Source organism: Cnephaeus nilssonii, assembly GCF_951640355.1.
Source record: "Cnephaeus nilssonii genome assembly, chromosome: 13".
NCBI lineage: Eukaryota > Metazoa > Chordata > Mammalia > Chiroptera > Vespertilionidae > Cnephaeus > Cnephaeus nilssonii.
Genome location: NC_137084.1, coordinates 37876339 through 37890148, shown reverse-complemented (window position 1 = coordinate 37890148; position 13810 = coordinate 37876339). Strand labels below are relative to the sequence as shown.

Here is a 13810-nt window from a genome sequence, read left to right as displayed (position 1 = left end):
AAATCTCCTATTTTTCTACATTTAAATTAAGTTGTCTTATACAATCTATAGGGACCTACGATCACAAGAACACACACGAATGGCCGGAGCACTTCTGCTGTGATGCCTATGGTAAGTTTATTAGTAATCTCCTTACAAATCTTCTAGTGCAAAGTGCACATAACCGTTAGGGACCTCCGTTACCATATTTGGTTCTCATTTTCCCTGTAGATAACTGTGCTGAAATCTAAGAATGTGAAGTGAAACTGAGCAAGTACGCCCACAGCCTTGCTCTGAGGGCATCTGCTCCTCTAAACAAACCTGGAAAACACCTTGCGTGGATCTCAGCCCCAGCCCCGCCATCAAGCCTGCTGGTGGCTGTCCTTTACCACCGCCTGCTTGGAGATAACTGGCTTGGATTCCAAACTGGTGCACACACACTGCAGGGCTCGAGGCTAAACGATCACATAGAGCTGCCCTTTCTTCCTCCTATCCCCTCATTTTAGCACTAGAAAGAGCAGCTCTGTCTTTGTACTGTTCAGCGTTGGAGGGAACCTTAGGGTTTCTTTTTGGTTCTAGGCAGGGCAATGGTCTTAGAAGTGTATTTGGTTGCTGTTCCTTGGTTTGAAGGCACAGAGGATTTCTCTAGTTCTCCCTTGATTCCAGCTGGAAGGGGTCGGTTAGGTGTGGAATTTGAATTGCCCATGTCCAAGTTGTCCACATTTTCCTTCTTACTGGTCACAGGAAATTTCTTTTTATGAGCAGTGGGCTAGAAATAAAAGGCCTGGATTAATTTTCAGACACAAAGTAACATTCATCAATTCAAAGAAGCAAGGAACTACAGAACTGTCCTGGATTTGCAAGCTGAATACTGACCAGACGTGACATATAAACTAAACACATTGTGAAATTGCCAGAGAAAGCTCCGTTAGCATCTTCAAGAAAGCAGAATTGTTTAGTGTTTGGTGTAGAGCAAACTCAAGGTACAATTTCAGATCCTCTGCCACACGAAATGAAAGTAAGTATCTGGGAACCTTTGCACAGGGAAGTCCGTTTGGACGGCTGCACTGGGCCATGCTCAGATTTCTAGACAAGCTGCGACATTTGTGTGGGTACCCCGACAAGCCCACCATGACTGCTCTTTCCGACCCGGGTACAATGCTGCTGCCTAGGGCCCGCTCCTCGCGTTCTCCCCATTGATTCCAGGTACTGGCCTCCAACCCCAGTCACACCACCTGGGCAGGTCTGTCGACCTCTTGGAGCCTTGATGCCTCATTTGCACGCTTACTATAGGGTTTATTATGAGAACGAATGTGGTGGTGGCTGGGAAAGTACATAATAGCTTCAAAGCATAAACCAAGTAGAACCGATTTTAACAGGCCATTGTACCTTCTCATGTCACCTCACCCCACCGTAAAGGAAACAGCCTCTAGTCCTGTCAGGAGGGAAGCGGAGTCCATTTTTACCTTAGACTCGTTTTTAAAGTGGTCACTTCTAATTAAATGGAGCAGAGCACAGAGTTCTAAAGGAGCAGAGAATGTCTCAGGGGACCCACACAGCAGGATGGGGACGAAACATGGGCTACGTACAGCAGGCTCTCGTATACACAGAATGATCGGGGGAAGGGCGTAAGTTGAGTTCTCTAGTTAACTGAAAGTTAGTGGACACACGAGTTAGTAATCAGGCTAGCAATTTTCAAAGCACAGATTACACGTCACACAAAACAAATAAGCCTGGTGTTTCTCTGATCACTCAGGCTCCCGGGATTCAAGAGGCCATATTCTACACACAGTGGGAGCACCTGTCCGTGAGTAAATGGCCTCCCGGGGCTGCAGCAAAGCTACGGGTCATTTAACAATCTTTGGTACCTGTATTTCAGGAACAGAAAATTTACCTGGTGTTTGCTTATTGCAGAGAGCCCGCAAATGCGTGCTTCAGAGCACTACTCATGTGTGACTTTGCAACAGTGCATGCTAACTCCTGTTCATGGGAAAATTAATTTGTATAAATTTGGAAATGTAAACAGGTCCTTCTTTTCATAAATGTTTTTTCCCAAGAAAATTTCTGGGCTGCTTCTCTGTGAAGTGTTTCGAGAAATAGAAAATACTTAAAGTGCATTAGCATTCAGTCCTATAGGTTGTATCCATCCTCTCATTGAAAACTCCTCTGCTTGGCAATAGGCTGAGAGGACAACACCCAGATGTTTTAGTATCTGGTTGAAAGTAAGTAGCTTTGTCTAGTACAGTCCTGGTCCCGAAGACATGAAACCTATCATGGAAATTTCAATTCATAAAAATTTAATTCACTTGACATACAAATCCTATTAAAAGGTGAATCTAAGTGTAACCCTCTCTCTTTTGACATTTCCACTTCTTGAGTGACCGTCCAAGTCGTTGAGGAACTGTTTTTCAGCCTGTCCACCACAACCAATAGAGAACAGGAAGAGAGACTCAGTCCGTTTCTTTTGAATGCATTCATATTCCTATTCTTTACGCTTCCATTTGTTAATTAATGTACTTGAGTCATTAAACTAATGCTCTTAACCAGCAACATATGAGTGCCTGTTTTCTTTCTGATATTTAGTGCATGTTAAAATTAATATGTCGACCATATTTTAATTGAGCCCCTAAGTTGGTCTAAAACTGGCTGCACAGAAACATATCACAATATGTGTTCCTTTGCTCCCTGGTTACATCAGTGGAAATCTACTTATCTTTATGCAAATGTAAATACTTACAAGCTTCTGTGTATATGGGTGCATCTTGTCAAATATTATATGTGTGCATACTTTGCCATTTCTCTTTGCTAATTTGCAAGGGCATTAAGTTTAGGAAGCAGAATCCTAAGAGCTTTCCTAAAGACTGAGAGTCTCCCCTTCTAAATTTCCCCTCAATGAAACTGTTCTCTGATGCCAACAAAACATGGACGCAGGCTGGCCCTCACATGGCCCTTCAGGCAGAGCTTAAACTTCCTTCACCAGGAGCCAAGTCTCTCATCTCCTTGGAACATAAATAGCCAAGGCGAAAGCTTCCAGTCTTTTCTCTAGAAACAGGAACAAATCTTAATTTTTCGGGGATACAGATTTTAGGTTATAGATTGTCTAAATTTTAGGTTTCTCTTTTTCTTTTCTCATACTCGACGGAATTCCTCAGAGAGCTATGCTGTCACTGATATGACCTAAAAGTTTTATAGAGAAATGAAAAGTGAAACTGCCAAGGCTGTGTATAGGAGTCACTAAGATCTTCAGGTCATGAAAGGCAAACAGAAGGCGACGTGCTCCCGTAAGATTGTACAAAGGGGGAGAAAGATGGGAGAGGAACGTCAATATCCAGTTCCAGGGAGAAAGACTCTAAATGAGCATTATGAGACTGTTGGCCATCATTATCAATCCAAGAAAGAGGATCTAAAAATCAGTGTAGCCCTAACCGGTTTGGCTCAGTGGATAGAGCATCGGCCTGTGGACTGAAGGGTCCCAGGTTTGATTCCGGTCAAGGGCATGTACCTTGGTTGCGGGCACATCCCCAGTAGGGGGTGTGCAGGAGGCAGCTGATCGATGTTTCTCTCTCATCGATGTTTCTAACTCTCTACCCCTCTCCCTTCCTCTCTGTAAAAAATCAATAAAAATATTTTTAAAAATAAAAATAAAAATCAGTGTAGACCATTCTTCAAAGGTACTGCACAGTGACCAAGAAAACCTGGCTGTCATCAGCAAGCATCTTCAAAATCAAAGAAAAAATAATCCTTCTATCCTTACGTAAAATTGTGAAGAATTCATACCTGAAACACTGCAACCAGCTTGAACAGAATAGAGAGCAAGAATGTTTACAGACAGGCTACTAATATGATTAACAGGTGGAGGATTCTTTAAAAGAGAGTCCTTCAGTCTAAAAATATAAAGAACTGGAGGATCTATATAATCACAATCTATAAGCTGAAGAAGGGGAGGATTTCAGCACTGGAGCTGGACAGCATCCCTGAGTGCTGCAGTAGGAGGATGACACCGGGGCTGCCCTAAGTGGCACTTCTATTGTTCCTCACCTTGACAGTCTTACCATTCGGACTGTAAGAACAGTCAGTCCTACCGGAGGCAGAATGAGAGAAAAGATAACCTTACAAGGTTCCCTTCAGTTCCATCTCTTAGTAATTCAGCATCCTGGGCCTGATTTCTCCAGCTCACATTACTCATCTTGAAAAGGGGGCAGCATGTGTCAAGGGGAGATATGTAACAAGAAAACTGGGCTAAGTATACATAGTTCATTATTCACTGGCATAACTTTAACCTGGTGAACTCATCTGATGATAATGGATGTGAAACGTGTAAGCTCTAGGCACATCCCTGAAAGCTAATACCAGTGCATGATTACCAGAAACTGTTACCATTTCTCTGAATTTTGAGTAAAATATATGCTATTTAAGTAAAGTGGTTTATCACCATAGCAACCATTTCTAGAGTCACACATTCAAATTATAGGCCTGCACAAGGCCTAAGTGACAGAACATTCTGATACAAGTGTTCAGCTACACCTTTGCTTGCAATGGTCACCCACTTTCTCTCACACTCCTATGGTTTCAGAAGGAAGAAGGAAGGGGGGCGGGAAACAAAGGGGAGAAGGGAAGAAGAGAAATTGACTTTCAAATATATAGATTTCTAATATAAGGCTTCCCACATAAAGAGCTGGGTCTTATATGTAGTTAATGAAAATAAAATCTAACTTGCAAATTAGAGAGAGATGTAAACATCTCTTTTCTTATTAAAGTATAATTTACACATAGTAGAATGTACAAATTTCAGGTGTACAGTTTTATGAGTTTTAACAATGTAGAACCAGCATGCCAATCAAGAAGTAGAAAAACTTCCCAGAAAGTTTCCAAGTGCCACATTCTAGGCAACTTCCTTCCACCCCGAGGCTACAGTGTTCTGATATTTCTCAACATAAATTACTTTGTCTTTTCTAAAACTTCATATAAATGAAATAGCATACAGTATGTACTCTTTTGCATCTGACTTCTTTATCTTCACATTTTTAATTGAAAATTTTATTAAGATGATTATAGATTCCCATGGTATTATATCATGCTTTTGAGATTCATCCACGAATTAGTATTTTCATTGACAATTAATATTTTATTATATGGATACTAGCAGCCCGTTTGCACGAAGATTCGTGCAATAGACCTTCATTCACCTGGCTGCCTGCACCAGTTTTCTGCTGGCACCAGGGACCCAGGCCTTGGCTGTGGTCACCGCCTTCTGCCTTCTTTCAGGGTCGGGGCTTGGCCCCGGGCGGTGGCCTTGGGCTCTGCTGCACCCCAGTGTCCCTGCTAAGGATCGTAGGAGCCGACCCCCTGGTCGTTGCCTGCGATCCGTGCAGGCTCCCCGCTGGTGCCCAAGGCCGGGAAAGCCTCCGCCAGAGGCTTTCCTGGCCTTGGGCTCTGCTGCACACCAATGTCCCTGCGACGGTTTCCTGGTGGGCGTGGCTGGTGGGTGTGGCTGGTGGGTGTCGCGAAGGTATGGTCAATTTGCATATTACTCTATTATTAGGTAGGATATCACAATTTGTTTATCCATTCTTCTATTAATGGATATTTGGGCTGTTTCCAGTTTGGGGCTGTTTATATATAAAGCTGCTATAAACATATTCTAAAAATCCTTTTCAAACTTACATTTGGGATTGCTGGGTTAATGGTGAGTAAATGCTCAACTTTATAAATAACTGCCCAACTGTATTCCAAAGGAACTGTACCATTTTGCATTCCTACCAGCAAGAAAAGTTCCAGTTGCTCCAATATTTGCTAAAATTTGGACTTTCCAGTCTTTTTAAATTTGACAATTTAAATTTAAATTCTATAGAGTGTGGTATTATATTATTGTGGCTTTTCCTGATATCGTTTGCATTTTCTTGATGACTAATGATCTTGCACATTTTTCATATGCTTATTGACTATTTGTATATCTCCCTATCTGAAGTGTCTGTTCAGGTTTTATGCCTATTTTAAAATTGGGTTGCCTTATTATTGAGTTGTTTCCATATTCTGGATACAAGTCCTTTGTCAGATGTACTTATTGCAAATACTTTCACCCTGTCTGTGTCTTGCCTATTCCTTTCCTTAAAATCTTTTAGATGAACAAATATGTATACTTTTGATGAAGTTCATTTTTAAAAGTGCTTTCTCTGTTCTAAGAATCTGATTACTCTCTGAATGGACGATATTCTCTTAGGAGGTTTACAGTTTAGCTTTTGGATTTAGGTTTATTACCTATTTCAAACTAACTTTTGTGTACAGTGTAAGCTAAGGGTGTCAATCATTAATTTTTCCATATAAATATCCTATTATTCCAGTACCATTTATTGAAAACTACCCTTTCCCCACTGAATGCCTTTAACATCTGTCAATAATCAATTAACTACATAAGTGTGGGTCAATTTCTAGACTCTCAATTTTGTTTTACTGCTCTATTTACTTGTCTATTCTTACACAAATACCATACTGTATGGATTACTGGAGCTATACAATAAATGTTGAAATAAGGTCATATAAGTTCTCCAACTTTGTTGTTTTCAGGTTCTATTATAGGTGTTCTAGGTTTTATGTATTTCCAAATACATTTTAGAATAATCCTGTTAACTTATTTCTAACAGAAAAGCAAAAGCCCTAGATTTCAATTCAGAATTGCTTTAAAGCTACAATTTGGGGAGAATAAACATCTTAACAGTATCAGATCTTCCAACTGATGGACATGGTATATCACTCCATATATTTCAATATTCTTCAATTTCATTCAGCAATATGCTGCAAGTTTTAATATAAATATCTTACAGATATTTTGTTAGCTTTATCATTGAAGCATTTTATGTTTTGCAATAATATTTTATATAGTATTTTAAATTTCGGTTTTCCAATCAGTCATGCTAGTATATAACAATACAATTGATTTTTTTAAAATATATTTTATTGATTTTTTACAGAGAGGAAGGGAGAGGGATAGAAAGCTAGAAACATTGATGAGAGAGAAACATCGACCAGCTTCTTCCTGCACGCCCCCTACCGGGGATGTGCCTGCAACCAATGTACATGCCCTTGACCGGAATCGAACCTGGGACCTTTCAGTCCACAGACTGATGCTCTATCCACAGAGCCAAACCGATTTGGGCTACAATTGATTTTTGTATACAGATCTTGCATCCTGCAACCTATTTAGTTCATTTTTTGTAGATTCCTCGAGATTTTCTATGTCATCTAAAAATAGAGATAGTTTTATTCTTCCTTTTCAATCTACATAATTTTACTTGTTTTATTTCCCTTGGTGCATTGGCTAAGACCTCTAGCTTATTTAAAAGAAATTTTAAAAGAACATCTTTGCCTTTCTCTTATCTTCAGTGGGAAAGTGTTCAACATTAAACCATTAAAAATAATACTAGCTTTATAAGTCTTTTTTTTTTTTTTTTTGGTAAATATCTCTTAATATGTAAAAGAAGTTCCCATCTGCTCCTACTCTGCTGAGGGTTTTCCTCATGTTTGATTGTTGAATTTTATCAAATGCTTTTTTCAAAATTAATGAAAAAATTTTATGACTTTTCCCCTTTACTCCTTCATATGATGAATCACATTGTTTGATTCTTGGCTGTTAATCCAAACATGCACTCCTGGAATATACTGTACACTTGATCATGATGCATTATCTTTGTTATTTATTTCTGAATTCAGTTTGCAATATTGCGTTTGGGACTTTAGCATCTATATTTATGAGAGATATTGGCTAATAATTGTATTTTCTTATAATACCCCTGTCATGTTTTGGTATTAATGTAATAATGTCAAAGATTCATGTTTTGCCTTTTAAATGTGTTGAGAAATACTCTAAAGAGTCTGTGTAACAAGCTTTCTCTTCTTTCTTCTTTAAATATTTGGAAGAATTAACCAGTGAAATAATTTGGGACTGGAGTTTTCACTTATGGAACGTTCTTAATTATAGATTCAATTTTAAAAATATAGAACTATTTAGATTTTTTTAATATTTGTATCTGTTTTGATGTTTTAAAAAGAAATTTGACCATTTCATATAAATATTCCAATATATAGACATTAAGTCATTCGCAATATCCTCCTTTTGAAGTCATTCTTTCCTTCTAGCTTTGTTGGAAGGGTACTTAATTTGTCATTCTTTTTCTAGCTTATTGAAACGAAAGTTTATTATTATTGCTATTGTTGTTGTTAATCCTCACCCAAGGATATTTTTTCCATTGAGAGTGGAAGGAAGGAGGGAGGGGGGAGATTGGAGGGAAAGAGAGAGAGAGAGAGAGAGAGAGAGAGAGAGAGAGAGAGAGACAGACAGACAGACATCGATGCGAGAGAGACAAATCGATCCATTCCCTCCTGCACAGGCTCCAACTGGGGCTTGGGATTGAACCTGCAACCCAGGTACATGCCCTTGACTGGGAATCAAATCTGCGACCCTGTGGTACCTGGGCTGGGGATCTAACCACTGAGAACACCGGCCAGAGCTATTGTTGTTTAAAAGTCAACATTATTCTATATTTAATCACATATGTACTCTTGCCAATACCTTTCGTATGTTCCTGCAGTTCAGTACTTCCATCTGGGATCATTTTCTTTTACCTTGAAATCCTTCTTTTAGTATCTCACAGTAAAATATACTGGTAACAAATTCCTTCATCTTTGACATACCTGAAAATATTTTTATCTTTATTTTTGAAGGCAATTATCACTAGATGAAAAATTCCAAGTTAGCAGAGGGTTTTTTTGTTTTGTTTTGTTTTTAGCACTTTAATGAAGTCATTCCATTGTCTTCTGGCTTCTATTATTTCTGTTGATATGTCAAATGTTGCTCCTTTGATGGCAATGTTTTTCCCTTCTCCCCACCACTGCCCCAAATTGTATATATTTATATCTTTCTTTCTCTGGTCTAAATAATTAGAGAATAATGTTCAAAGCAACCACAGACACCAGAATGTAATGAAAGAATCCCTGAAAGGACAGCCAGAAAAGGGGCATCCTAAATTCTGCCCAGCTAAAGATATATGAACTCATCTAAGCTTATAATATTTCCATTGTCCAGGATACAATTCAAAGTTACTCAATAGAAATAACAATTAACAGAGACAGACCCTGAGATGACCAAGATGTTGGAATTAGCAAACAAGAATTTTTAAAACAGTTGTCATAACTATTATCAGTAATGTTAAGGAAAATATTATTTAATGAATAAAGGCGGTCTCAGTAGACCAAGCAGAAGTTTTAGAATAAAATATAATACATGAAATTAAGTATTAAGCCTATCACAAGATAGGTTTAATAGGAAAATGGAGATAACTGAATATAGATCAATAAAATATATCTAATTTAAAGAACAGATTAAAAAAAGTGAATATGCCTCAATGACCAATAGAACAATATCAAGTGGTCTAACATGTAATTAGAGACTCAGAAAAACAATTAAGAAACTATAATGACAAAATTTCCCAAAGTCACAAATTTACAGATTCAAGAAGTTCAGCAACCCTAAGCAGAATAAATGTGAAGAACATGCCTAAAAATGTCATTGTCAAACTGCTGAATACCAAAGAGAAAACCTTGAGAACATTCTAAGAATAGTAACATGTTATATTTAGGGAAAGAATATTCCAGATTACCAATGACTTTTTATCAGAGAAACTGGAAGCCATAAGGCAGTAGAATAACATCTTTAAAGTGTGGACCCAAAACATGTCAAGACAGAATTCTATAAACAGAAAATCTCCTTCAAAAATTAAGACAAAATAAAGACATTTTAAGATAAAATATAAGTAGAATAGTTCACTACTAGCACACATGCAATACAAAAAAATACAAAGGAAGCTCATTAGGCTGAAATGAAATCATACCAGATTAAAACTTGGATTTTAAGAAGGGAAGGAAGAGCATCAGAAACAGTAAATATCTGGGTAAATATAGGACAGTTTTTCCTCTTAATTTCTTGGAAATATATATAACTGTTCAAAACAAAAATTAAAACATTGTTTTGTGGAGTTTAAAGCTTGATGTAGATGTAATACATGTGACAATTATAGCATAAAGGCAGGCAAAGAGATGAAGCCCCAAATTAATACATCTGAATTGAAGTAGTATTAGTTATAACCCAACCTAATGATTGGTTCTCCACAGGGAAAAGCTATACATAGCATATCCTAGCAGGTATAGTCCCTAAGGGGGACTAAGCAAAAGCCAGACTTGGGAAAGCAGGGAAACAAATTTAAAAGGATTACTAATATATCCCTTTAATTAGGGAAGTCTGGCTCTAAGTCTGTGGTGAAACCTAAGCCCTTACACAGGAGGTTCTAGTGGGAGTAAACGTAGGGACAATAGCATTGTTATTTATGAAAGTCTATGAATCCAAACTAGCAACTGGCATTGCAAACAGCATTAGATCAAAGAACAACAGGTCAAGATTCATGTTAGCACTATCAATTATTTGTATCTGTATTAGTCAGCTATTGCTGCAGTCAGCTACTGGACTGGGGAGGTTCCCAAGATCACCCCCAAGTTCCATGATTCACTAGGAGCAACCACAGGATTCAGCATACAGCTGTATCACGGCTATGGTGTATTACAGTGAAAGGATGTGAAGCACAATTAGCAAAGGTAAAAGGCACTTGAGGTGGAATCCAGGGGAGACCAGATCAAGCTTCCAAGGGTTCGCTTCCAGGAGCCACACAAGATGCATGTAATTACCCCAGTAACAGGTTGTGACAACACATGTGAAATGTTGCCAACCAGGGAAGCTCTCTCAGCACCCAGGGCTCTTACTGGAAGCTGGTCATGGAGGCAGCCTCTGCCTGGCACCTGCCAAAATTCCAGACTTCCAGAGAGAAAGCAAGCGTTCAGCAGAAAGCATATTATTTGTACTAACAGTTTAGGCACGATGAATCATTCTCATCAGTCAACGGTTGCAACCGTCCCCAAATCTAAGTTCCCAGAAGGCAGCCAAGGGCCAGCCTTGCAAGCAAACCTTTTCAGACAGAAGTTTAGGCCTGCTATGTTAACTCTTTTCTGCACAACTACGTAAGAAACACTATAAAAGTCTCAGGACTTTATAACAATAAACGTTAATCTTTCTCATTTAGCTGTAGGGCTTGGCTATGCTAGGCTAGACTGGAGGCTTTGTATTTGGTTCAGGTCTGCCCCGCAAATTTTCATGATTCCGAGAACTATGGCTCCCCGAAGGCATATTCTTCTCATGCAGGTGGCAGAAATACAAGAGAGCAAGCTCAATCATGCAAACAATTTTAAGGTCTCTGCTTACATCACACCTCTTAATATTCCATTAGCCAAAGTGAGTCATATAGCTCAGACCAACATTTCCTTCATCTACTATGATAGGGAGAGCTGCAAAGTCATATGGCAAGGGTTGTGAAGGTATAATCCCTCACAGGGAGGGATTAAAGAATTGGGAAAAAGAATGCAATCTACCCCAGTACCCCAGGGACCCTACCAAACTCAGAGGGCAAATGAGGTTGGATGCATCACCTTATCACCTTTGAAAATGGTATTTCTTATTCTTAGTGTGTTCATTACTTTATGCCAACACATATACCCTAAGGATCCTTGAAGCAGGCAGGAAAAATCATGCAATTTTAGTAATATTATACACAAGTTCTTTAGCAATATAATAATAAAAGTCAAGTTAACATTAATCTGTGCTTACCATATGTCAAGAGTGTTACATGAAAGATTTCATTTAGTCCTTGGTTGATGCCGTTAATCCCATTTTACAGATCAGAAAACAGAGGCCTAGAGACCTGCCCAAGGTCATAAAGCTTGTAAGTGGTGAAGCCAGGATTTGAATCCAGGCAGCCTAGATCCCGGGCTTGTGCTTTTAAATATCATGATATGTTAAGTACAGTGCTTGAGCATATATACCAGATAGCAATGCTTCAATATTGGAGAACAAAAATGTTGCAAAGTTGTGAAAGCACCATCAAATCTGCACATGATTCACATGGGCTCTGAGAGCTAAGACTTAATTTGTAAATAAGAGAAATTTTTTATCTTAACTAAAATATGAAGAAAGCCTGACTTTTTTCTCATAGAAACATATCAATATACAATAACTCAATTGTTTGATTTCAATGTTTTTTAGATTCAAACACTTCTTGTCTTCGAAGAGCTACTCTATCCTTTCTACTTCCTAGACTAAGTAAAGTATATGCTACAGTATAAGACTAAGTAAAGTATCTGCTATGATATGTAAAGGTGGTGTTTTCAGACAAGAAAAATGATAACCTTCTCACTAAACAAATATATTTGACTGCATTCAGCAAATAATTTAACAACTAAGAAGTATGTCCTTTATGAAGCAAGAATTCCGTAATGCAAACATAGTACTTCTAACACACCCGGAGTTTCTGGTCCCTCCTTCTGCGATTGGGGGTAGTTGCATGTTCATCGCAGACATTGGTTCCTCTTACATTGTTTTCTAAGCCTAATAGACAGTGAAAGTGTAATACTATTTATCAGAAATCACCAAGGACCTAATGTGAAAAGGCACGCTCCTGCAAGAAGCAGTGGTCTGCCAAGTGTCTCATTCGAAGACGTGCAATGCTGGTGTAGGAGTTAAAATCTTGAGTCTACCTGAGAGAGCAGATTAAGGACCCACTGCAGGGAGTTCAGAGGGTTACTGATAACACAAAACATGATCTAGACATACTCAGCTTGGAAAACACAAGATATACATGAGAGAACATCTCTGTCCTCAATGAATGCCATTACCTGACCTAGGCTAAAAGTTAGAAATGAAAAGAAGAACAGAAAGGACACTGCCAAAGGCCAACTACTGGAAAACAAGTTTAAGAAAGTGAGGTCCGAACATGGGCAGTGCGGAGAGGCGACTGCATTCTTCCACAAGGTCCGGGCGATGGGAACCAGGCCCAGCTACTCAGGGAAAGAGGAGAGCGCTTAGTTCAGTGTTTTTGTTGATAACAAATCCTCACTTTCTCTGCTAGTTTTCCAGGAGCTCTTCCACTTATCTAGAAAGGGTGACTTCCCTGGCCAGGGAGAAATAAAAAGTCAGGAGCTCCAAATCAGTGTACCAGATCCTCCAGGAGAGAGAACAATGATACTGTAGAAAGCACTAACTGCTGGCAGATTTCCATTTGAATTAAAGCCACTTGTAAATATTTTAATGGAAAGAGAATCATATATATTTTCTTAATTTAGTAGGTATAAGTTATTCAAATTATCACATCAAGTTGTCCCTATAATATAATTTTAACAAACGAAATTTTCCCATGGGAAGTATTTCAATATTCGTAGAATAAATTTAAACAAAATTAAAATTTCACTCTTAAGAATATTAAGTACTCTATGAATCCTGTATAGAGGCAAACCTACTTTTAGTTATCACTTTAGAACTTTATATACCACTTGCCGTTAATGAAGATTTGAAAGGAAATAAGTAATTTCTTAACATAAACTCAACTTCAATATAATTAACAAAGTAGCATATTTATTCACAAAAATCCTTGGGGAAAAAACTTAGTAGATTAAATAATGAGAATTCTTTAAGGGATAACAATTTTCAGAAAAATTCCCAAATATATCACAGCCCAAACCTAAGCGTGGGAAAGTTCCTTAGTGGTTCCTCGGTTTCCAGGGCAAGGTCCTACCCACCTGGCAGGAATTTCTGCTACAGCCTTTACAAGTAGCTTTCCAGAGTCTGCCTGAACACTTCCAATGATTGGAGGGTGGGGTTTACTCTCCATGGTCCAGCCTGTTCTATTGCAGGTGAGTTCTGATTGTGGAAAAGTTCTTTCTGTTGAGCAGAAATCTACAT

At 38.5% G+C, this 13810-nt stretch overlaps 1 protein-coding gene across 1 annotated transcript in view; it reads right to left on the bottom strand.

Annotated features, from left to right (window-relative positions):
• Positions 1–331: 331 nt before the first annotated feature.
• STK33 (serine/threonine kinase 33) overlaps positions 332–13810 on the bottom strand; it is a 56705-nt gene continuing 43226 nt past the window's right edge. Inside the window, exon 12 of the mRNA XM_079788811.1 lies at positions 332–748. Within this exon, the coding sequence (XP_079644937.1) occupies positions 536–748 (213 nt within the window). The 3' untranslated portion in view covers positions 332–535. The remainder of the gene's footprint in view (positions 749–13810) is intronic.